Source organism: Protomyctophum bolini (assembly GCF_963924005.1).
Source record: "Protomyctophum bolini genome assembly, chromosome: 4".
In the NCBI taxonomy this organism is placed as follows: Eukaryota; Metazoa; Chordata; class Actinopteri; order Myctophiformes; family Myctophidae; genus Protomyctophum; species Protomyctophum bolini.
The window spans coordinates 7,274,012-7,296,882 of NC_137865.1; the positions used below are offsets into that span (position 1 = coordinate 7,274,012).

Consider the following 22,871-nt stretch of genomic DNA (forward strand, 5'->3'; position numbering starts at 1 on the left):
CGTTCTTTTTCTGAACCGCAGTGGGAGGGGACGTGACTGGTGAAGTTATGTTCCTGCAGTCCGTCCAACTGAGCGTGGAGAAAGTTACAAAGCACACCATTTGCACAAAGGTAAGTTGTTTGTTGTTCATTAGACGATTGATTTAACCATTGTTTAGTAAAAGTTGACGTTAATAGTATTATTTAGTAGCAGGGAGGGTCCTCCACCTCCACATTGTAAACATTGTGCATGTGCATGTGCGCACCCACGGGAAAAGGAATAAAAACGTTCTGGGTACTTATTAGCACTGTTAACAACGGTATCGAGGCAGGTGCGGGAGCGGGCGGGGCTTACCGCAAAGTCTATTGCTGATAGAGAATGAAGGGGAGGATTATATGTTAAACCTTCTGCCTTCCGTGTCTCAATGAACTATCGCTGCGCTGGATTCTACCTGAAGGTCGTTACATGATTTACATCCTATCATTTCATGTGGGTAAAGCCACTGAAGGCAGCGGTGTAAAGTTAATTTACTCAAGTACGCTTACTTTACTGGAGTATTTTAAAATGTCAATACTTTTACGTCTGTTCCACCACATCTCAGGGAAAATGTTGTACTTTACACTCCACTACAATAATTTTCAAAATATTTTTATACACGACGAACGTGTGAAATGGGACATACTGCATAATGACTAATTATGTTTTGATGCCAATATTTTGGTACTCTTACTCAACTCAATTTTGAACACTGGACTTTTACTTGTAACAGAGCATGTCTACTACTACATGCTTCCAACCCCTTTTTCTTCCCCAGGGCAGCATGTCTTACCGTCCACAGAGGCTCTCTTGGGCAGTATGGTGACGGCCCCCTCTGCCACCCTCTCCTGGCCCACCACGGGGGAGATCTTGGCCCCCCAGCTGTCGGAGCCCACCCACAGGAAGTGGCCCGTCTGGTTGTTGAGCTTTGCTGCGTACAGGATGCGCCTGGCGGGACCGACAAACAGACAAACAAACAAACACATTGACCCAAACCAATCAAAGAGCATGTTCCTCCTATTAAAGTGGTTGTTTGTCCCGAAACGTATACATGACCCTGAGGGTCCAATTCAGTTTCAGCTCCACCCAGCTGATGGCTGCTCAAATGGTAATTGCTGTGTGCATGTTTAGTATTTGCTGTGTTCATGCATGCTTTTATAATTGTTGTTAAAATCTTAAAAAAATAACATTCATATCATAGTTTTTTGTGTCACGTTGTACACGTTGTGTGTGCGTTGCGTTATACAGCTACAAGAAAAAAGTGGGATGAACATATGGGGTGGACTCATAACTATTGCTTGCCAATTAAGTTTAAAATGAGTATAATACACAGTCTGGATGTCATCTTGAATGAGAATAAAAACGGAGTAGTTCTGTAATCAACATCAGCTGTGTTTGGAGGAACTGCAGCTCATGGGAATCAAACAGGTGAATGAAATCGAGATCACATTCAAATTGGATTTTTAGGGCACGGTAGCACAGTCGGTATATCGCCGTATATCACAGCTAGAAGGTCCTGGGTTCGATTCCCACTGGGGACGCTGTGAGGTTGTTCTCTCCTCCGCGTCATCAGTGCCCGAGGCGGGGTTGGCGAAAGGGCCTTTCTGTGTGGAGAAAGGCCCACACGCGCGCGGTGGGGGGGGGGATGACGATTATAAAAACATTTCGTCTCTGGTGGAGAGTAACTAATTATTGTACATTTACTCAAGTACAATACTGTTACTTAAGTACAATTTTGAGGTACTTTAACCTTACTTGAATATATTTGTTTTATACTTTATACTTCCACTCCACTTTATCTCAGAGGCAAATGGTATTTTTTTACTCCACCACAATTATTTGAAAACTTTAGTTACTTTGCATATTATTAAATAAAACATAAATTATCTATTATCCCCATTTTATACTTTGGATATTCTAAAATAGCCAATCTATAACCTCACAACGTGTGAGCTTGTAGTTAGGCTGAGTACTTTTGCTTTGGTACTGTATATGTTGATAATGGTGCCACAGAAAGCAGACATTGGCCTCGCCATCAAAGAAACCAGAGGTGATGCACCAACCAGCTCCTGCATGGAGCCCACTCATAGTTCATCATTAAAAAGATTGAACTAATGTTCATGTTTGCCAATTTAATTAGGTGCCGAAAATGTTTAGGTGCGGACTCTTTGCACCCTTTTGTGAAATTCCACCGAATCAGTAATCCTTTTCCACTTTGCTTCTGTCTTTTTATGGACCATGTGAAAATTAACTTTCGGAACGTCTCGCATACTGCATATTTCCGCATGCTGAAAATAGCTAATCTAGTAGCTCACAACGTGTTGCGTACGACGTGGCGGCGAAGATTAAATCAGGCTTCACTGTGGGTCATCATGTGAGAGTGTTTTGTTGGCCGAGGCGATTATGCATTGTCCACACAGCACTCCTCGATGCAAAAATAACAAGCTATTGGAAGCTATTTTTCGGTGGCAACATGTTTACCTCAGTGTTTTGGGTCGGGACATGTTCTGTGCCTGTGGATCAGGATCAGCGTGTCTCGTCTGCGAGTGTACAAGCAGACGACTTGATTGCGTTGCGCACGCGCTCCAGAGATGGTGCATGTTCATTTGGTGTCAGATTTGGGCTTATTATTATAATTATATTATGCTTTAGGTCTCATACACACATACATAACGCATTTTCTGTGTTCTGTCTGTGTTTGACCACAGGGCGAAGCGTTGTTCAGTCTAGTGATGCTATTTGTGTTTATGTTAATCAGATGGAGAGAGAGCAGTGAGTGGATAACCCCGCTGATGACCTCACTGATGACCTCACTGATGACCCCACTGCAGTGGAGGAGTGAACTGGAGGAGCAGCACAGAACAGCAGCAGCTCACCATGCGGCTTAATTGACATGTTGTTATCTCAGTGCCTGACATTAACTGACCATGGATAAACATTCCACTAACAGAGTGTGTGTGTGTGTGTGTGTGTGTGTGTGTGTGTGTGTGTGTGTGTGTGTGTGTGTGTGTGTGTGTGTGTGTATGCGCACGCGCGTTATAAGCACCTGATGTCGTCCTCATTGGTGAACATGATGACGGCGCGGGCGTTGGGAGTCTCCAGCAGGCGCATGATGAGCTTGTCAAACTCCCCTGGCTTCGGCTCCCTGGGGATCTTCAGAGACTGAGCTATACACACACCACCTGCAGGAGAGAGAGAGGGAGAGAGAGAGAGAGAGAGAGAGAGAGAGAGAGAGAGAGAGAGAGAGAGAATCATTTCCAGGAACACTGGCGCACCCTTGGGGTCAATCTAATCTCCTCTGAAATTCAAAGGGGAGGATTTTGGCATGGGGAACACACAGTACATTAACACTGCCAAGGCCAAAAGCAACAGCACGCTATGGAATACATCACACGTTTAGCATTCACAAGAGCATACGGCACTTGTTACTCACTTCACAATCATGGTATCTGCCGGAGAGAGATGCCATAATAGAACTCTGGGATGGAATAAAAATGGCTTTTTAAGTCAGCTTTTTGTCCAATCTGCCATACAAACTATGCCTGACTGTCATGTTGTTTGTGTGTCGGGACGTGTATGGATGTGTTATGGGTCAATATCAATTCAAAGTGAAGTGTTGACAATAATTGAAGAATATTCAAGCAGAAAAAAAACATACTGTATAACAGCACAACCACAGGCCTCGTCACATTGACAGCCCATCAGGGCAGCAGGAGCCTCCTGAGGTGTCATCTGGGAGACACCTCTTTTAACACAGATATGTTATCCTAAATGATCATAGTAGGATATGCCCGAGATAAAAAAAATATGTGTGCGAGGCAGGTCGTTTTAGGACAGACAGAGGCAGGCAGACGAGCTCAAATGCTACATAGTTTAAGAACAAAACTCAAAAAGGAACATTGTAACTGAAAGAACTTCGCTCTTCCCCCCGATAATTCACATGCACAGACAAGTGCGCAACGTTTCCGTATCTAGAGTCTAGATCTAGACCGGATCAGCAGCCTGTAAAGCAACTCGTATACCCTGCAGTCTATAAACACCAATAAGCCCACAGTGTCACCAAGGCTTGTGAAAATTCGTTAAAAAGTTACTTTTGGAAAGTAGTAACATAATTAGTCAAATTATGACTCAAAATGAAAAGTAATTATAGTAATATTACCAGTTACTGGGGAAAGAAAGTAATATTTAGTCCAATGTGATGACGTCATCAAACAAGGAGTCGACTCGACTTCAACTTTTACTCACAGCAAGTCGACTTGCGTGCACACACACACACACACACACACACACAGGCCTAATAATAAACAAAATAATTACCCATCCAGCCACTCAGCTGTCCTTCGGCAGCTGAAAACGTACGAGACATTTTTATAGATCCGTTATTGAGCTCACTTCTTTTATCTATTCATGTCTTGTATGGTATAACACAACCAGCCCTGAGGACACAAATCATCTGGAAATAATATGGTAAATAGAGCCTCTAAAATGAAGGTTGTATAATAGTCTACCACCTCACATCACCCTGTCCTATTAGTATCATCACCACTCCACTGATCTGAAACATCCCTGGCTCTCAATGTGGGGCCGGGGCTCCCCCCAGGGGACCCTGCGTGGCAAGGGCGTGCACAGATAAGACACTAGGGGGTGCTGGACAGTGTACACTATACATTTCACACTATTAAGGCAACCGGCTGGTTCCACGCGTTGCACAAGGTGCCCTTTTTTTCACTTGGGCACCTACCCCTCTAAATGGCTGTGCACGCCACAGCGGGCGGGCATTTCAGGGAGGCTAAATTATCGATAGTTGCTTAGAAACCAAAAGGGCCGCTGCTCCTTCGCCTGGAAAGGAGCCAGCTGAGGTGGTTCGGGCATCTGGTTAGGAATGATGCCTCTGGGGCGCCTCCCTAGGGAAGTCCTCGAGCGCACGTCCCACTGGGAGGAGACCCCGGGGCAGACCAAGGCGCAGTTGGAGGAAACACATCGACTCACTGGCCTTGGAACGTCTCGGAATCCCCCAGGAGGAAGTCACTAATGTTGCTCTGGAGAGGGAAGTCTAGCCTGGGCACCATTTCATTTCGGTATATGATCCGGGCTGGAGCCGGATGATATGCTTACGTCATGTTGTAGGCAATGGTTTGCCTACAACAAACAGGAATCTGTTTGTTGCTTCCTGTTTGATTAAAAGCAATAAAAGCTCTCGTAAGCGAGAGCTTTTATTGAGAGGGAAAAGGAAGTTGTCGCCGCCTGTTCATCCTGTCTGGCGACTACAAAACAATACTACAACATGACGTAACCACATCATCCGGCCCCAGCCCGGATCATACGGACTTTTGAAACAGAGACCAGGCTTTCCTCCGAGGCGGTGGAAAGCCTGGTGAGGCGAGGTTAACTCTGGTGGAGCTGTTGCCCCCGCGACCCGACTACGGATAAGCGGTTGAAGATGGATGGATGGATGGACCCTTGCAGGGTTCCACTTCCACTACATGTGCACTGCCTGTAAACTTTGACACTTAAATATGCTAGGATCCTATATGGAATATATGTATGCTGCTGCACCTTTAAGGGAACGCTACAACACTGCCATGAAGCAGATCTTACAGGACCTGTCGTATTATATATATCTATATCTACCGGTACATGATGCTGCTGTTGTTGCTACTGTTACCTCCCTAAAGCGTACAGTAAACTACTACTACTACTACTTGAAGGCATGCCGCGGTTTACCGAATTTCGCGACAGGAACAGCCACGGTGTTGATACCGTGTCTGTGAGATTTCCAAGCATAGGCCTACGGTATTTTAATACAGCGTTGGTGGGCGGCGCATGCTGCGCATTAGCTCTGGTCCATAGCATTAATGCTGCGAATTTAGCTGCGCATATGCAAAGCAACTCCACTTGCACACTAAGGCAAAACATTTATTTTCACTACACAGCTGCAGTAGATTGAAAAGTTGCTTCCTACCTTTGAGTTAGTGTTGCTGAAAGACACCCAGATCCAATTGTATATTCGATATTTCCATATGTAGGCCTACTATAAGAGTGAACTAGTCAACACGGAGGCACACAGTCAGTGACAGTTGTGAGCATGCGCAGATTGCACTACCTCTGCTACAGCGTACAGGCAAGGGTACAAAACGGCCATTAGGGGGAGCCATAGTACAGTGAAATACAGTGGGGAATATCTATTGATTCATTGATTGAATACTTTATTGGCAGAAATGTAATCATACAGTCAAACACATCACAAAGGGATCACTGAAAAAAGTCCTTGCTGTCTTGTTTCCATTTGGTCCTGGCCCAGGACCGAATGGAAACAAGACAGCAAGGACTTTCAATCAATTCATAATCATGACAAGTCACATGACAAATAAGAAAATTCAAATTATCATAAAAGATAAAAAAAAATAAAAAATAAGATATGTAAGCCTGCAGGTTGGGGAACAAAGAAGGGCTTATAAGGAGGTGGGGGTAGTCTCGACATAGGTTGGGGGGGGGGGGGCTTTTATTTATTTATATAAATACCGTGGAATACCGAGGTATAGATTATCAATACCGGCACCGTACCGTAGTGTAAAATCTCATACCGTGGCATGCTGTGGACATTGAGAGTCATTTGAACACATTACAACTATTATTGTACTGTATGTTATTATGTTATTATATAGGGAGCGCCAACATCATTTCATGGAAGATTCCAGGCAAAAAACCACAGTCCACCTCAACGCTCTCCTCCCGGTCAAATAATATGCCGCTTTCTTTCCCATCTCTTTAAAGTCCCCCATGCAGCGTTGTTGTTTTAAATGAGAGCGACTGCTCCTCCCTCCCCTGACAGTCCCCAACATGGAGGAGTGATGGTGCAGAGATGGGGAAACTCACACACACACACACACACACACACACACACACACACACACACACACACACACACACACACACGTCATTCCATTGTTCAGAAAGAGTAGTGTTCGTCTCCGGGGGATCTGACAGGGGAGGCACAGACCTAACACTCCTGGGTAGTAGCCCGAAGGATCAAATGTCAAGAGTTCTCTTCTATCCCTTGAATGTCACATGTTACAGATGTCCCCAATGGTCTTTAATGGGTGTTTCAATCTTCAAGCCCTGCACCATTTACTCCAAGCCAACTTTCTTCCAGCTGAAGCCGTAATGAATGCAACACATGTAGCCATCCGTCAGGTGGCTGTGTTAAGTGGGGACTGGGAAGATGGGTGGGTTTTATCATCATTTTGTCTGAGATTGAATCCTGTCCGATGGGAAACATGGGTGCTCCATGAATTGCTTGCCATCTGGCCATGTACTCACCATGCACTCAGAGAGGGATTCTAGAGGTTTGCACCTCTTAACCTCCTCAGACAACAGTTCTTCTAGTCTAGACCATATGGGCCTTCAACAGTCAGGGGGGTCCAGGACCCCCTGGGGAGTTCTCAGAGTCACTACATCATATCAAGCACTTGATACAGTAATGCTCAGTGTCCCTATATTCTGGTGGACAATTAAACAAAAATGGCTGATCTACAAGCTGACTTTAAGTGGTTAAATGTCCGAAAATACACGTCAACATGAATCTTATACATATTATTAGAACCGGTAAAAATGTGGAAATAAACCTAACACTGATGACAGTTGCTTCATGTCAAACAAGTCTCTGAAGCCATCCAAGAAATCTGGGGAGGACTGCTTCATCTCTCTCTCTCTCTCTCTCTCTCTCTCTCTCTCAGCTGTGGGTCCTTGGCCTGAAAAATGTTGCCTGCTCTAAACTGTCCATGGTGCATTGGTGCAGGTACATTAAATGGTAGATTGCTGAAAGAAAGCAATATGAACCGTGAGTTTCTGACTAGTCACACACAACGTTCTCATTGTGTCCAGGGCTGGACTGGGACAAACATTCTGCCCGTGGAATTTTCGCGTGAATTTGGCCCAGACCGGCCCACCACAACCAGCGCGCAGATACTGTAGCAGAAACTCTACCGCCCGCTCCGTCGAGGCACACACACAAACAAACAAGCCCTAATAATACCACCGCTTTTACAGAACAACATAAATGATACAAACCAACAGACAACTACACAACCCTTTGTAGAGGGTTTATTTGTACAGTGAAAAAAGAAAAAGAAAAAATAAATGCCCGGTATGCCCTGTGGCCAGTCCAGCCCTGTGCAGGTACGTTAAATGGTAGATTGCTGAAAAGAAAGCAATATGAACCGTGAGTTTCTGACTATAGTCACACACAATGTTCTCATTGTGTCTCTGCTATAGTTAGAGATTGAAGAACCGCTCAAATGAACCTCTGCAAGGCAATGCATTTGCTTTGTTTGTGTGCTCTGGAAGTACTGCCATACTGTTCTCACTGACGTAGCCAAAGAAAGTTTGACTTCACTTCAGCTGGCTTAACCGCAGCCTGCCTGCCTCAGTCACACAACATGGTGTGAATCCAAGCCTGTGATATACGACTTGTTCAAGTCGATAATAACAGTTTAGACTATAAAAGTCTCGTCAAAATGCAGAGAGAGAGATAGACAAAGAACAGGAAAGGGGGGGGGGGGAACAGTGTGAAGACTAAAGGAGCCATGCGACGCGGAGAAGACAAAGTGTTTGTAAAAAGGGACCACAGGAGAGCAGAACACGTACTGCACGGAGAGGACACGATGGAGGCTGTCATACAGTAGGTGTCGGAGCACCCTGGAGCCGTATAGGCACAGCAGGCAGATGTTACATAACGACGTCACCGTCGGGTGGAACCACCTTATTGTGATGATGTGATGAAGTAGGGTGGTATATATAAAAAATAAAAAATAAAACGTTTGAATTTTGGAGATGAGACGTTTCTACCCTACAGTGACAATAACAGACAGACACTATATGTGACAGACTCCAGCAAAAAGTGCCTCAACTCCATTTTTACAGATTATTAAAGTACAGAATGTAAGTTTTCATATGATGTATCATTCAATGAAATTGGACAATAATTGAAGGAGATATGACCATCTAAAACTTGTTGAAACAGATACCCCAAAGTATAGAATTTGCTCCGCAAATATTCCTGAAATTTTAGCACCTCTGGAATGGGTGTGACAAAAGATACTTGTCCACACCCTTAATGTCTTGCATAATCACTCCCCCACTAGGTTAGCTGTCAATGACAGTTGAGTGGACACTTAGGTGTGGGAAAGTACATGTTGTTTTACTTGAGTTAAAGTAAAGAAATATAGGACTGAAGTTGTTTAGTGTATGTTTTGTAATAATACAATCTAAAAAGTAACTAGTAGGCTAACTGAGCCAAGAGGATGGCCGATATAGATATTAAAATGTATCAAGAAGGGAAGAGAGCGTGTGTGTGTGTCATTTAACAGTCAATAATATAGGCCCCTAACACACCAGATTTAGCCATGCACTGCATGTACTGTACAATATGACAATTAACAAGAGATGTGTGGAGCTTGGAAATACAATAAAGGTGTTTGGAATGTGCTGGGATAGGATTAGGGGTTGAGAGAGAGAGAGAGAGAGAGAGAGAGAGAGAGAGACAGAGAAAGAAACCCTTTTAACACAGCCTGCTCAAAGAGGGAATGATGCCACCATTCTCTCGCCTCGCTGTGTTTTATAGAACATGGAATGGTGGGTCATTATTGTTCCATTGTCGCGCCGACATCAGGGGTATTATAGTCACAGAGCCCCAGTCTGACGGCTGTGTGAAAGGGACAGCTGGCAGGGCATGCAGGGCAGGACAGGCAGTGTGGGTGTGATGTCTCTACGGTCTCTGAACACCTTTTCTGCCGCGTGCTTCGTCGGTTCAATTAATCCTCCGATGTATCTGAGAGGAGCCATTCTATGCTTTGTGTGCCTCCGAGGGAGGACTGTGGGTGGGTTCACCTTGAGAGGGCCGGGGGGGGGCGCCGTATAGCAATCAGCTGGTGGATAAGCACAGGTGCCACACAAGCCAGTTGATTGATGTCATGGCATGTGACCCACAAGGGGGGAGTTCTCACAGCTTTTATATCGTTCTCTTTCATTTTGAAGCGGCATCGACAAAAGTTTCCTGCGATTCATGTTTCACTTCAAAAAATGGGAAACTCACCCCGACAGCAGTTTTGGACTGGACAGTGAAAGACCTCGCTGACAGGTCTAGTGTAGAGAATGGAACCAAAAAGGCCTAGAACTTGATCAGTTCACAGAATGGAACCAAATGGCCCTTATACAGGTCTGTAACTCAGAGAGTGTAAAGGGTCCAGTTGGTTCCATTTGTACACTATCAAGAGTTTCCCCAACAGTGTCATCTCCTCTCCCCTACTGAGCCTGGGTGCCGGCAACCACCCAGCTGTGATCCATCAGCGGGAATTGAAACAAACAGCGGTTGATAGGGGGCAACGGTGGCGCTCTCCATCCTTTAACGAGGGACCATAATAACCCTCCATCATGGTCAGGCCGGCGCTCCATTAGATCATTAGAGGTCTGAGCCGACTCCGAGCGATCATCTCTCCCACCCCCCCCCCCCCCACGGAATCCAATCTCTCCTTGTTACAGTCCACTTAATGGACATCTGCCGCACTGCCACCTTTGCCTTTGTGTGCAGAACAGGGCTCTTCAATGTTTTTTTTCAAGCCAAGGACCCCTTAACTGAGAGATAGATGAAGCAGGGACCTCCACTATTATTGTATTAACTTGTGCTACAGATTAAACGTTTTCATCTCATAGATAGCTTCGTAGACTTATTTGACAGCACTGTCATCTGTGTTTAGGTTTAATTTTCCCATCTTTACCCACTTAAACTGTCAATAAAATGAATTGATCTTTGTCTCTGTACAGTCTGCTCTTTCTTCCGTCTACACTAGACCTCTTTTGCCAAAAGTATGCTATTATCGGCTAATGTTCCCAACCTACAGTATGGTTATACAAACCTAAGTTGTCAGACGACAAGTTTTTAGATGGATGGGCCGTGTGCATTTTCAGAGCATGTTTATTTTAATGGATCAGTGGAGCTAATATTATAGTTATATATCAAGCACTTGATACAGTATGCTTTATTTTAAGATATAAAATAGTTCCCATGCAGCTAAGCCCAAATATGGAGTATGGAGTAGTGTGTGGGCGTGTGCGTGTGTGTGTGTGTGTGTGTGTGCGTGCGACGACCACCGACCATTGCACTATATATTTGGCCGCGGACCCTCCATCTGTTTTCCAAAGTAAAATTCAAGTCACTACAGCCTGGATTGCAGGCTTGTACAAACCAAGACAGTACCAATCCCAGAATGCACTCTGTTCGGAAGAACGCCTCATGCGCTGCGCTGGGCAACTCAATAAGTGGACGAGAGGAGAAATCCGGTGACGTCTCTATTTTATATAACTCTGGTAAAATGAAGAAAATGCCATGAGCACTCAAGATACTGTATGTCCTTTTCCACATGATTTATTTACCTCCGGCGAGCAGACAAGGTGCGCGTTTCTGCCTGGCCGGCCTTCCTCAGCGCTGTGACAAGACAGCAGGAAGTGAGGTATTTATATATCAGATACAATAAAATGCAATTGAGTAGGGTGGTAACTGCCAACTGTTATCATCTTGCAAGATGTCAACGTGGAGACTCTATTAGTACACCTATAACAGACATTAATAATAATAGTAAGTAGTAGTAATAGTAAGACAACAATAGATAAATAGGAGACCTATTCAGTCATGGAAGGAGACCTTTGGAAACAATCCGGATCACTCTTATCCATTCTCTCATTAGAGAAATTGAATAAGTAGAATAGTGAGAATTTGAAAATACCCAATTGTGTATAAGCTAATATGGCTGACTAAGACTAAACATTAAAGGAAGCAGCCTAATAGGAAGCTCCTCATTTAGACCTTTAGGATGTTCTGTCTGGATCCAATTATAGTTAGAGAAAATTAGCGAAATGTGTATGGCAAATCTGCAAAAAAATGTGTTCATAATGGTGCCTACTAATTGTTCCAACCCAACTCCCTTGGGAAACTTTGTGACAGCTGCTGAAAGGTGGGGTACCATTAACAAACAATATAAGGCAAAATTCCCACATTTTCATTATGCTTTAAGTAGTCAGGTCTTTGTACACTACAAAGACTTGACTGAACTGCAGAGCACTGAACAGAGAGAAAACTTTGACACAGCAGGCAGCAGATGGAGTGATGTTTGCTTGCGATGGTTTATTTCAGCAAAGTACAGCTGAAAAGCACAGCATAGGCTCATCTGATGGCTTCTCCCACAGTATTGACATGCATATTGAATATTGAGCTAAATTGAATTATGGGTTCCATAATTGATTCCTCACGTGAAAATACTCCTTGGGCTAAATTTGGCCATAGCCATCACAAATGTGCTGACCTCATCACATTTGTGATGACGGCTATGGGCATTTTTAGGCAAAGGGGTGTTTTTTGTGCAAAAATAATGCTGGATTCAGAATCATGAAAACCCCGTAGTTTGGCACGTCACATGCTACTTAAAGTATAATGAGATTTGGAAAAGTTTGCCTTATATTGGTTGATAATGGTACTCCATATTTCAACAGCTGTCACACAGTTTGCCAAGGGAGTTGGGTTGGAACAAATGTATATGTGATTGTAGACACCTTTATGAACACACATGTCAAGACAATTGTCCCACATTTAGCTAATTTTCCCTCATCAATTGGCCTCCCTCTGTCCCCCATATCGCCCCCTCTTTTCAAGGGGTTCACAACTTCAATCCCCTGAAACCTCAAAGTTCTGACTGCATGACCCACAGCATTAAAATGTCTTGCAACAGTAGATTTCTCATCATTATTCCGAATGGAACTTTGATGCTCTGAAAACCTGGTTTTCATTCCCCTGATAGTTTCCCCCGACATAACATAAGCCACGGGGGCATTTCAAAAGTTACACCACATATTTTGTTTTGCATGAAATCCTGCCTTTAACTGCATATCCCCCCCCCCCCCCCCCCGAGTGTGGGTGTAAAAATGACTCACTCTTTATCATGGCATTTACCAGAGGGGAGTGTTGACAAGAAATGTTTCGGTGGGCTGTATAGATCTGCTCTAAACAGTGTGTCCCTCAGATTCTTAGCCCTCTTGTGGGCAAACACAGGTTTGTCTCTAAACACATGACCTAGTATACTGGGATCACTGGACAGGATATGTGCCAGTGTTTCTCTATACTTTGTGTAATGTCTCTTGAGAGTGGCGAGAAAGAGGTTGCACAAACAATCCTGTCGGACACTTTAGAAACCGGTGGTTTAGGAGTTAGCAGCCTTTTCCTATCTAACTGTCTCGCTCTCTGTAGAGACTGTTTGAGGATGCTTGCACTGTACCCTTTAGCAGCAAACCTGCACTACTCAGCCGCCTGTTCTTCAAAAGCTTAGAACTATGTACATATCCTTTTGATTCTCACTATTGGCTATACGGTAAGCCTTTTATTAACCTCTCTTTGGTTCAAATAACATGAAAGAGCACTAAGGCTTTCTTGGTTGAGTACATTTGTATATAAAGTAGTAATATCTAGACTGCAAAGTAAGTCACTAGATTGAATGTTCTCTGTTGAGTCTAATTTATGTAATAAATCTGTGGTATCTTTTAAATAAGAGGGAAGATATGAAACTAACTCTTTAATATGTATATCAATATACTGTGAAATAGGTTTCTAATAACGATTGTATGCCTGGGCACTACACTTCCTCTGCCAACCTGGGGGGGGGGGGGCAGCGGACTGACCTCATGCTTCCTTCTATGCATGAGGAGTCAAAGCTGCTTCTTTTCACCCGAGTGGCGGGGGGAGGTAGTTTAGAGACCAGGATTACTGCATCTTTTTGTGAGGGTACCTACCCTACGGGACACGGGGAGAACATGCAAACTACACACAGAAAGGCCCTTTCGCCAACCCCGCCTCGGGTGTGGGCACTGATGACGCGGATACAATATACAATACTGGTATCTTTACAAAGATCAGACGATGCCTTTTCCCCTTGCGCCTCTATATTATGATGTAATCTTTTTTTTGTATTTATCACAGATAGTTTACTAGTCGCAACCTGTTGAATCAGTCTGCAGAATGTGGCCACAGATGGATTGAAAGCCGGCGGAACAAAGTATTTATTTTTTATAATTGTTTTAGTTTATTTTTATTTTTATGGAGGGACAGACATGTGGCTGACAGGAAATTGGGAGAGAGATGGGGGGGGGGTGACATGCAGTAAAGGCCGTCGGGATCGGGAGTCGAACCCGCGGCACACTGCCGGCTGGATTACCAGCCAAGGTGCCTGCGGACCGCTGAGTCACGGCCCAGGCCGGCTTGAAGTTTTTGCCCGCAGCATCACTCAAAGTCTGCTGGGAAGGTGAAGAAACATTCGAGGCTCCCTTCGCAAAAGAAAAGCCTTCAGTTTAACTGAATAATTCAATCCTCGTTGTGAATGAATTATCTCCCGGTGAAGGGTACGAATGATAACCCTCTTAAGAGGATCGAAACCTCTTGCGTGGTCAACTGTCTATTGGAAAGGTTAATTACGTTCCATATAGCTTGTCGGACCCCCGTGTGCTGCTTGACCTGCCGGCGGGGGCATCTGCCTCCCCGCCATGGGGGGGTCGTTTCTTGATGGGGTTTGGTAACGGCCGGTGGCCGCTGCTGGTTCTAAAAAAGCAAAAAACCTTGTCCTCGTCTTGGAGCGGTGGCTGGAGGATCCTCGTTTCCCCGTCTCGTCTGTGGATGATAACCCACTTGAGGCGGAGAAGTCTCCTCGTCTCTGTCCCTGTATAGCCTCGGAAACACAGACGTTTTTTTATTTCCAGGGAGAAAACAAAACGTCTGGGGCCGAGTCCACTTCAATCCGGCACAGAGTATAGCGCAAACGTCGATCACTCTCTGCTGATTTCTGATCGTCTGCACCTTTGTTAAAATTGACACACGCACGCACACGCGTGTGTCTCTTTTTTGACGGTGTCTCTTGAGTCTCTTTTTTGAGTGATGCCGCGGCATCTACGTACACCCTCCTCCGGGGCCCAAGAGCCCGCATGGCAGTGTTTGTTTGGCTTGATGAAGGTGGCAGAGAACTTGCATCATTCAATCATCACTTTGCATAATTATCATGAAACATGAATTACTTACACATCACCTGGTGTGCACCTGTGCAAAGTACCCACCCCCCCCCCCCCCCCACACACACACACACACTGATGCACAATGTTAATTTACTTTTAATGACTCTGTAAACACGCGCACACACGCCTGTGTGTGTGTGACTGTGTGTGCATGGGCGCGTGTGCATGCTTGCGCGACTGCGCGTGCGTGTGTTCTACACAGAAAGATGCAGAATATGTGCAAGACTGATATTGTGAAGGCTTGTCTGTGCTTGCGTTCATTTGAGCATATACGTGTGGAGTGGGAGTGGGACAGACACATACTGTATACCAAGGGTATAATAACTCCACTTTGGTATGAAGCTTCCCACTCCTCCGTCTCCACATCAAATATTAACCGTGGCTGGCTGGTGCTGTCGTCAGAGAGAGAGAGAGAGAGAGAGAGAGAGAGAGAGAGGGTGGTGTGCAGGGCAGGAGGGCAGCAGGGTGATCACAGTGCTCAGCTACTGCAGCAAACAGGAGTTAGTGCATGGTGTGCTCCGGGAGTGTCCAATTAAAGCCAGTCAGTCCGGCAGGGCCCGCCGGTGCGGATGATGGGGATAAAGAGGGATGTGTTGAGCAGAGCCTGTTAGGATCGCATGGCTAAATACTGCAGCATCATGTCAGACACTCTGTCTCCCCTCTGCGCGGGCGGGCCCCGGTACAACTCTCTACATGTCATGTCTGGGTAGGAAGGTGTGATCCGGGGGAAAGTGTTGGAAGTGTTGGGAGCTGAGGCTGATGGGACCTGACTGATGTTTGGAGAGGAGCTATTAATGGAGAGGGGCTATTAACCCATTTTGGACTGAGGTCGATTTTGAAAAAAACATTTTTCTGAAAAAAAACATGTTTCTATGTCAGTGGTGCTCAACCTTTTTCATGTCAAGGACCCCCAGAATTATCTCTATTGGGCCACGGACCCCCATCTCAAAATATGTAGTTCCAGGGACCCCCCCAAGAAGCCAATATTTTAGTTAAAAATGTTCGCTCTGAAATATATATTCAAAGATTTGCGCCACATTTTCACGACTTTTAAAAAATAGCAGACCTACAAGCTCGTAGCGCGCCACTCGGTCGCGCGCTATACGAGCTTGTAGCTTTTCTATAGCTAAATTATAACAATGTTTAACACGCCAAAAAGGGGTTCCCGCACAAAATGGGTTAAAGGAGAGCTTTCATCCATGGGTGGATTTCTCACGCTCATAAGAACCCTGCACAGCCAGTTTTATGCTCTTCTTGGAAAGTTACGGCGCACTTGCAAATGGCAGGCATTTGATTGCATCAATTAAAACGTGAAACTAGAATCTAAGAAAAGTTTGAGAACCACCACCGCATGCATTAGACATGATTACAGCGAGGACGTGCTTCAGCGTATTGGCTATACCAGCACGTCGGACTGATGTGTTAAACTTAAAACAACAGGTCAACTGTGACAGCTAATTATGGTGCTGCAGAATTGCACACGCACACACGCACACGCACACACACACACACACACACACACACACACACACACACACACACACACACACACACACACACACACACACACACACACACACACACTCTTCCCTAATCCCAAGCTCACACATGCCACATCATTAGCACCTCTACTTCTGCCATGCTGCAGATCTCGATGCTGTAATATCAGGTTTTTCTGTTGGCCATAATACTGTTCCTTCCTGTGTCGCCCCTGGGACATGTATATGAATTGTGAAGGAAGCCTTTGAAGTCCCGCTGTGCTACAGGAGCCAGCGCCTCGCCGCAGAGAGAACGCGTGGCAGGACATGCACAAGCTGGGCACAGTAATTCCCAACCCTAGATCAACGAGTCTCGCTTAATTGCCTCCGAGAGACTCAGCCTTGGCCCTGCAGGGAAGACAGGAGTTCCGTGGGCTATACCGACTGTCACTGGAACTGGGAAGTCTCCAGAAAAAAGTTGACAATGGCAGAAACTCATGCAGCAGCTGTGGCTGTTCGACTCGGTTTATTTTGTGCTGTGCTGTTCGTATACAGGCAATTAGACTTGTGCACAAAAGCCTTCTGTTGTGTTGTGTCCTGTGGGAGATTGGAGGCAGAACCTTAGGTGAACCTGCAGTGCCAAACAAAGCTCTGTCTCCCAGAGATGAGACGGTAGAGATAATGTAGGACAGCCTGAGAAAGGACTGTGACATATATGTGATGTTTTCTTGTGGAACAGGAGGGTTTCGGGTTGAAGCCGTCTTCATGGCTCTTTCATGGGTGCTCAAGTGTTGCTCTGTCCGATTATTAGAAGCAACTTTGAGCTCGATGTTTCGGTGTAAAGTCGCTTGTAAATATCGGTAGTTGTGCGTTGATTTTTTTTCGGGCTCGTTCATAAAGTGTAGTTACTTATTTAGGCTTGTTTTTAAAGTGTAGTTGCTGTCTGGGCTTGCTGTCTGATGTTGTTTAAACCAATGGTTCTCAGACTGTTTCCTGTCGTATAACCCTGTTAACTCGTACGGCGGATATTGCATTGGCGAAAATAACCCAAGCTTGCTAAAAAAAAGGAAATACCATTTCCGCCTATAATGACATGCGGACACCGCCAGGTGCAAAGTGATTTTAACATGGACCACTGTGACTGAAGTGTAAATTATCTGCTGCACCCCTGGGACTGCAGGCGTCCCACATTTGCATACAAATTAGAAATGCTTTACTTGGTGGTGGTGTGGGTGACAGACTGGCAATATGGAGCTCCGACATCCTGCTATGTCGCGTTGCCATGCCGAGTTCCTTTCAATTGAAAAAGCTTGATTCCAGGAGCACTTACGTGGTGCTATGAGAAGAGATAGGTTGAGGTTAATCTTAGGGAAACGCTGCAGAAACACTGCATCAGGTTTCATGCAGGAGAAAAATATATAATTCTGCTTTGACGCAACGTGAAATATCAGCTATTCGTACAGACGGCATTCACAAGATAATTGGCGGTGACAGACTTTCAGACATAAGTCGGGTAAGGTTAACAGCAAAAGCACCCATGCATCAGCTTCTGGAATATGAATTGTGTTGCTGTCGGGGAGAAACCTTGTAAGTCCCTTGGTATGTCCCAAAACCAAAATTTGGGACCAGAATGGAAACAAGACCGCAAGGTCTTTCTTCGGTGCTGTCCTTTTAGACAAAATGTGCTTGACTGTAACCTGTACAGTTTGCATTTTATTGTCTAAATAGAAAGGTCTCCACCAGGGCATGGTCAGGTTGTGGCTTCCTGGTGGCGCTATAATAGGCCAATGTGAAAAGGGTGACATTTCTTCTTACACAATAGGATGATTTGAGGCATTTTGTTCCAAAAATGTGTTTTGCAAAAATCCACCTGTTGGTGGCGCTATAACAGGCCAATGTGAAAAGGGTGGAATATATTCCTCAGCCTAGTAGGAAACTCTCTGAAAGAGTAAATTGCATGCTGCGTTCATGATTTGAGGCTTTTTTGTTCAAAACGGGCCAACATTTGTTTTTCAAAAGTCGGCCTCCTGGTGGTGCTATAATATAACAGGCCGTTCTGGATAATTTGTGGCAGAGGTTCATCGTTGGCATCCAGGGAGTGTGTGTGTAAAATTTGGCATTGACCGGGTTAACGGTGCCGGAGATTGGCTACACCCACACCCCCACACACACCGACACCCCCCCCCCACACACACACACACACACACACACACACACACACACACACACACACACACACACACACACACACACACACACACACACACACACACACACACACACACACACACACACACACACACACACACACACACACACACACACACACACGCCCTTGCATTGCATCTGTAAAATGCACAGAATCTCTCTGTGTGAGTCTGTTTCCCGTGCATATATAGCTTGAGAACCGTCCAACTGATTTCATACATCATACATCGTGTGTATCGTAGAGAATTAAAAGGTGTGATGTGCTAAGCTTGCTACGTATAGGCGTCCGGTGATGTCATAGACTGGCCTCCTCAAGAAGTACTATGATGCATTCCCAACAGGCATCAACCTACTAGTATGTTTAAAATTCACAGACAAACATAACTACTTTCAACCTGGTATCCCTATTTTGGGCAAGTCATTCTACAACACAGCACAACAAAAATATATAAGCTCTATGTGCTTCGCGATTCAACACGTAGTGAGCTTGTACTGTCATACAATGCACTATAAAGTAGGGCATAAAAAAAACATTATAATAAAAAAGCTGAAATCAACATTCGTACAGTACATGCTCCCGACTCCCGGCAACGAGTGAAAGAGGATTTCCCCCCAAACCCACCGATGGCTGAGATGTGACATGCTTGGATTTCAATAGTTTTTTTGTGTATCTGTCTGATAACTATATGATGAGTTGCAAAGAGAGAACAGAAAGAACCTTTCATTAAGACATAATCGGATAATCTGATCGCCTCTCTCTCCACGGAACCAATCTGTTCTCTTTCAAACGCACAGGCAGAGAAACTAACTCGGCGGCGCACTTCCAATCCGATCTGTCGGGATGTCGCTGAACTGTGCACGTCTATACAAAATGGAAACAATTTGATTTTGAAAGTGGCTGAATCACAGCAGTACCCCTATAGGGAGCGGGGGTCAGATGACTTTGGCGGGGTGTGATTATAGAAGGGTTTGATGGAGGAGGCCTCCTTCAAGCTTGGCACAAAAAATGCTTTATCTCCTTCTTAATTCAAGCCTGAAGGCATTAAGCTGTAAAAACCCATGCACAAGAAGTGCATGGGTTTTATAACCATATTTATAACCACTAGAATCATCTTTAGTGTCTCATCACAGGAAGAATTAGAGGGAGGGTGGGGGGTGGTGGGGATCCCCATCCATACAGTATTATGTATGTACTGTATGTGCACAAGCATATAATAGCAGCTGGTATATATACAGTACTGTAATCTATACAAGCTCACGAGTCACGACGCAATTACATCGTGAGCCTGTACTGTATATCTGCGATTCACCCTGAATGTTCACCCCGGGGAATATAGGGAACACATGGATTCCATGTGTGATTAACACCCAGACACCTCGAGTATACATAAACGGCTCAACGCGCTAACTATACACAAGCAGGCGTAACAAGTCCTAAGAGAGAGAGCCAGACGCAGGGCACAGGAACGCGTAGAGAGAAATATGCTCGGCACGCTCCAGATCCATCCGATGTTTGCCGATTGTCCGGATTGCCGAAGTTTATAGATAACGCATTCCGCTGCGAGGGGGATGACGAAACGCGAGGTAGAAATATAACGTTATTTATATACAAATGGAACGTTCAGCCGAGCAAATTCCACTGATCGGAGATGTGTTCCCATGCTGATAAAAAAATAAATACTGATATAATAAAGATAGTTGATTAATACGTAAGTAAGCCTTGCTGAGCCATAGGGCAAGAGCCTATCCTGTTTATACTCCTTGGACATGATGTACAAGTACACCCCCTGGACTAGTACTGTATGTTGCAGGGACTTACTGTACAGTAACCCGATCCAACCCTTGATGCTGTTGAGTGCCAAGCTGGGAGAGGCACTGGGTCCCATTTTTTTGTCTTTGGTATGACCCGTGCAGGGATTAAACCCAGACCTTTGAGTCTCAGGGCGGACACGCTATAACCACAAGGCCACTGAACTGGTCAATATTGCCATATAATATGCCGCTTCGAGGCACGTTTTCTGCTTTAGCTGGGGGACGCCCAGCTGGAACGCCCTGGGGGAGAACCACCAACCAGATTTAGAGCATTTGCTGTTCTGGGTCAGATAATGCTAATGAGTTGTCCTGACTGAACTACCAGCTTTTTCATTTTAAGAACCCCATGCAGTATAGGCCACAAACCCCCATATGACAATCATGATTTCCATCTCAGGGACCCCAATCCACTTTAACCGCAGTAAACATCCTCAGAGAGTGCAGTACAAATGGACCAATTTGGTTATATTTGTACGGTATCAGATTTCAGATTTTTATTGAAGGGACAGCCAGAGTTACAAACCCCGATAGTACAGCAACACTGTACTATCTGTAATATTACAGTATTATGCTGCATGTGCTTTACTATAGTTTCAGTATTACTGCTTCTTTATTAAATACTTGAAAGTCTTCTGGCATCTCAGAGGAAAGTTATTGCAGAAAAGCCCGCATGGCTCCTGTCTACACACAAAATGAACTATTCAGAAGTCTGCTTGGAAGAAGACTAGAGGGCAAACATCGCTGTACCTCCAAGCAACAATGAATCCCCTATCAAGGTCACACTCTTAACCCATTCTGACCTGAGATCAGATTCATACGAGGTTTCCACGGGACACACACTGGTCTGATGAACCCATTCTGACCTGAGATCAGATTCTAAAAATGTCAGTCGTTCTTCGAATTTTTCAAAAATAGCAGACCTACAAGCTCGTAGCGCGCCACTCGGTGGCGCGCTATGAGCTTGTAGATCTGCTATTTTTCAATAGCTAAAGCAGAACATGATGCTAACACCAAAATGGGTTCCCGGTCAGAATGGGTTAATACGCCATGAATCATTTCTATCATATTCCTCAATAAAAGTTTTACATTCATTTTCATGCAGACCACTGAATACAGCAGTTGCACACGAACGCATGATGATCGACCCCCCTCTACCCTCGCGAACGTGTCAAAGACTCCAGAAGGTATTTTTTCATTATACGTTTTAACGTATTCGATTTGTCTGGGCATAAGACGATATCTGAGATTTGCTGGGGAATAATGTGCCACTTGATGACAATCACATCGCAATGATCTCTGGAAAGGTCAGTCTGAAATCCCAACCACAATATACTGATCAGCCCACATGTTGAACACTGGACACAAAATGAGCCCGTCGCGCTCGGGGTGGCACAGTCGTAAAGTACACTATATCTTCTGCATAATGAAGTCAACACGGAATGTGTTTCAAGAGGCGCAAACTAAAGCCGTCTGACCTTTATTACCCATTGATTTCTTGAGTCCAATTTAATTGAACCCTCTGAAGCAGATCGGATGTTGAATATATGACATTTATATCTCTTTTATCCTCTTTATCTCTGCATGGCGTTTCTTCTTAAGACCTTTGAATTCAACATTGTCAGAATTACAAAAGACCTGATGCGGCGCTCAGGTGGCACAGCGGTAAAGTGCCTGCGCACCCGCGCTGTGCATGTTGGGTTGGAATCCACCGTGGTGCATCCGGCTTTGTCGAGCGCCATATAGGCCCGTGTTTGGGGGAGGGACACCAAGCGGGGGAGGGTCAAAATAGTCATTAGACGTATACTCTTACAGGCTGGGAGAGTTGGGTGGGAGGAGTAGCACAAAGTTTCAGGGGTCCTTGAGGGGGTTCCAGGGGGTCCCCAGCAAAATGTGTTAATACATCCTAACCACTTTATCCATATTTTATTTGTTGGCCATTCAAAATGTATTGAAATTGAAAGAAATCTCCTCGTGCATATAGAAGGAAGCATGAGGTCAGTCCATGTTTGTGAAATGCATGACTTATGTCTCATTATGTATACATATTCTGCTACTGCTCATAGTGCTCACACACCTGTCTCTCCCAATACTCATTAGTGTGATTGCCTCCAGACATATTACCATTAGCCCTTCAGATTTTGTCTACATCTCATCTTGGTTCACATGATTACTTATATCAAACATGAATTAGAATCTAATTCGTTTTCCCCTAATATTTCTGGGAAAACTTTAATATCTAATTATTAGATATTAACG

The 22,871-nt window shown here is 44.8% G+C and overlaps 1 protein-coding gene across 1 annotated transcript in view; it reads right to left on the reverse strand.

Annotated features, from left to right (window-relative positions):
* The window catches only part of LOC308314286 (metabotropic glutamate receptor 8-like), a 245,923-nt gene that overhangs the window by 110,212 nt on the left and 112,840 nt on the right, over positions 1-22,871 (reverse strand). The window contains exons 3-4 of the mRNA XM_080761827.1: positions 3,062-3,197; positions 809-963 (exon numbers count right to left, since the gene is read on the reverse strand). Coding sequence (XP_080617953.1) covers positions 809-963; positions 3,062-3,197 — 291 coding nt within the window. The remainder of the gene's footprint in view (positions 1-808; positions 964-3,061; positions 3,198-22,871) is intronic.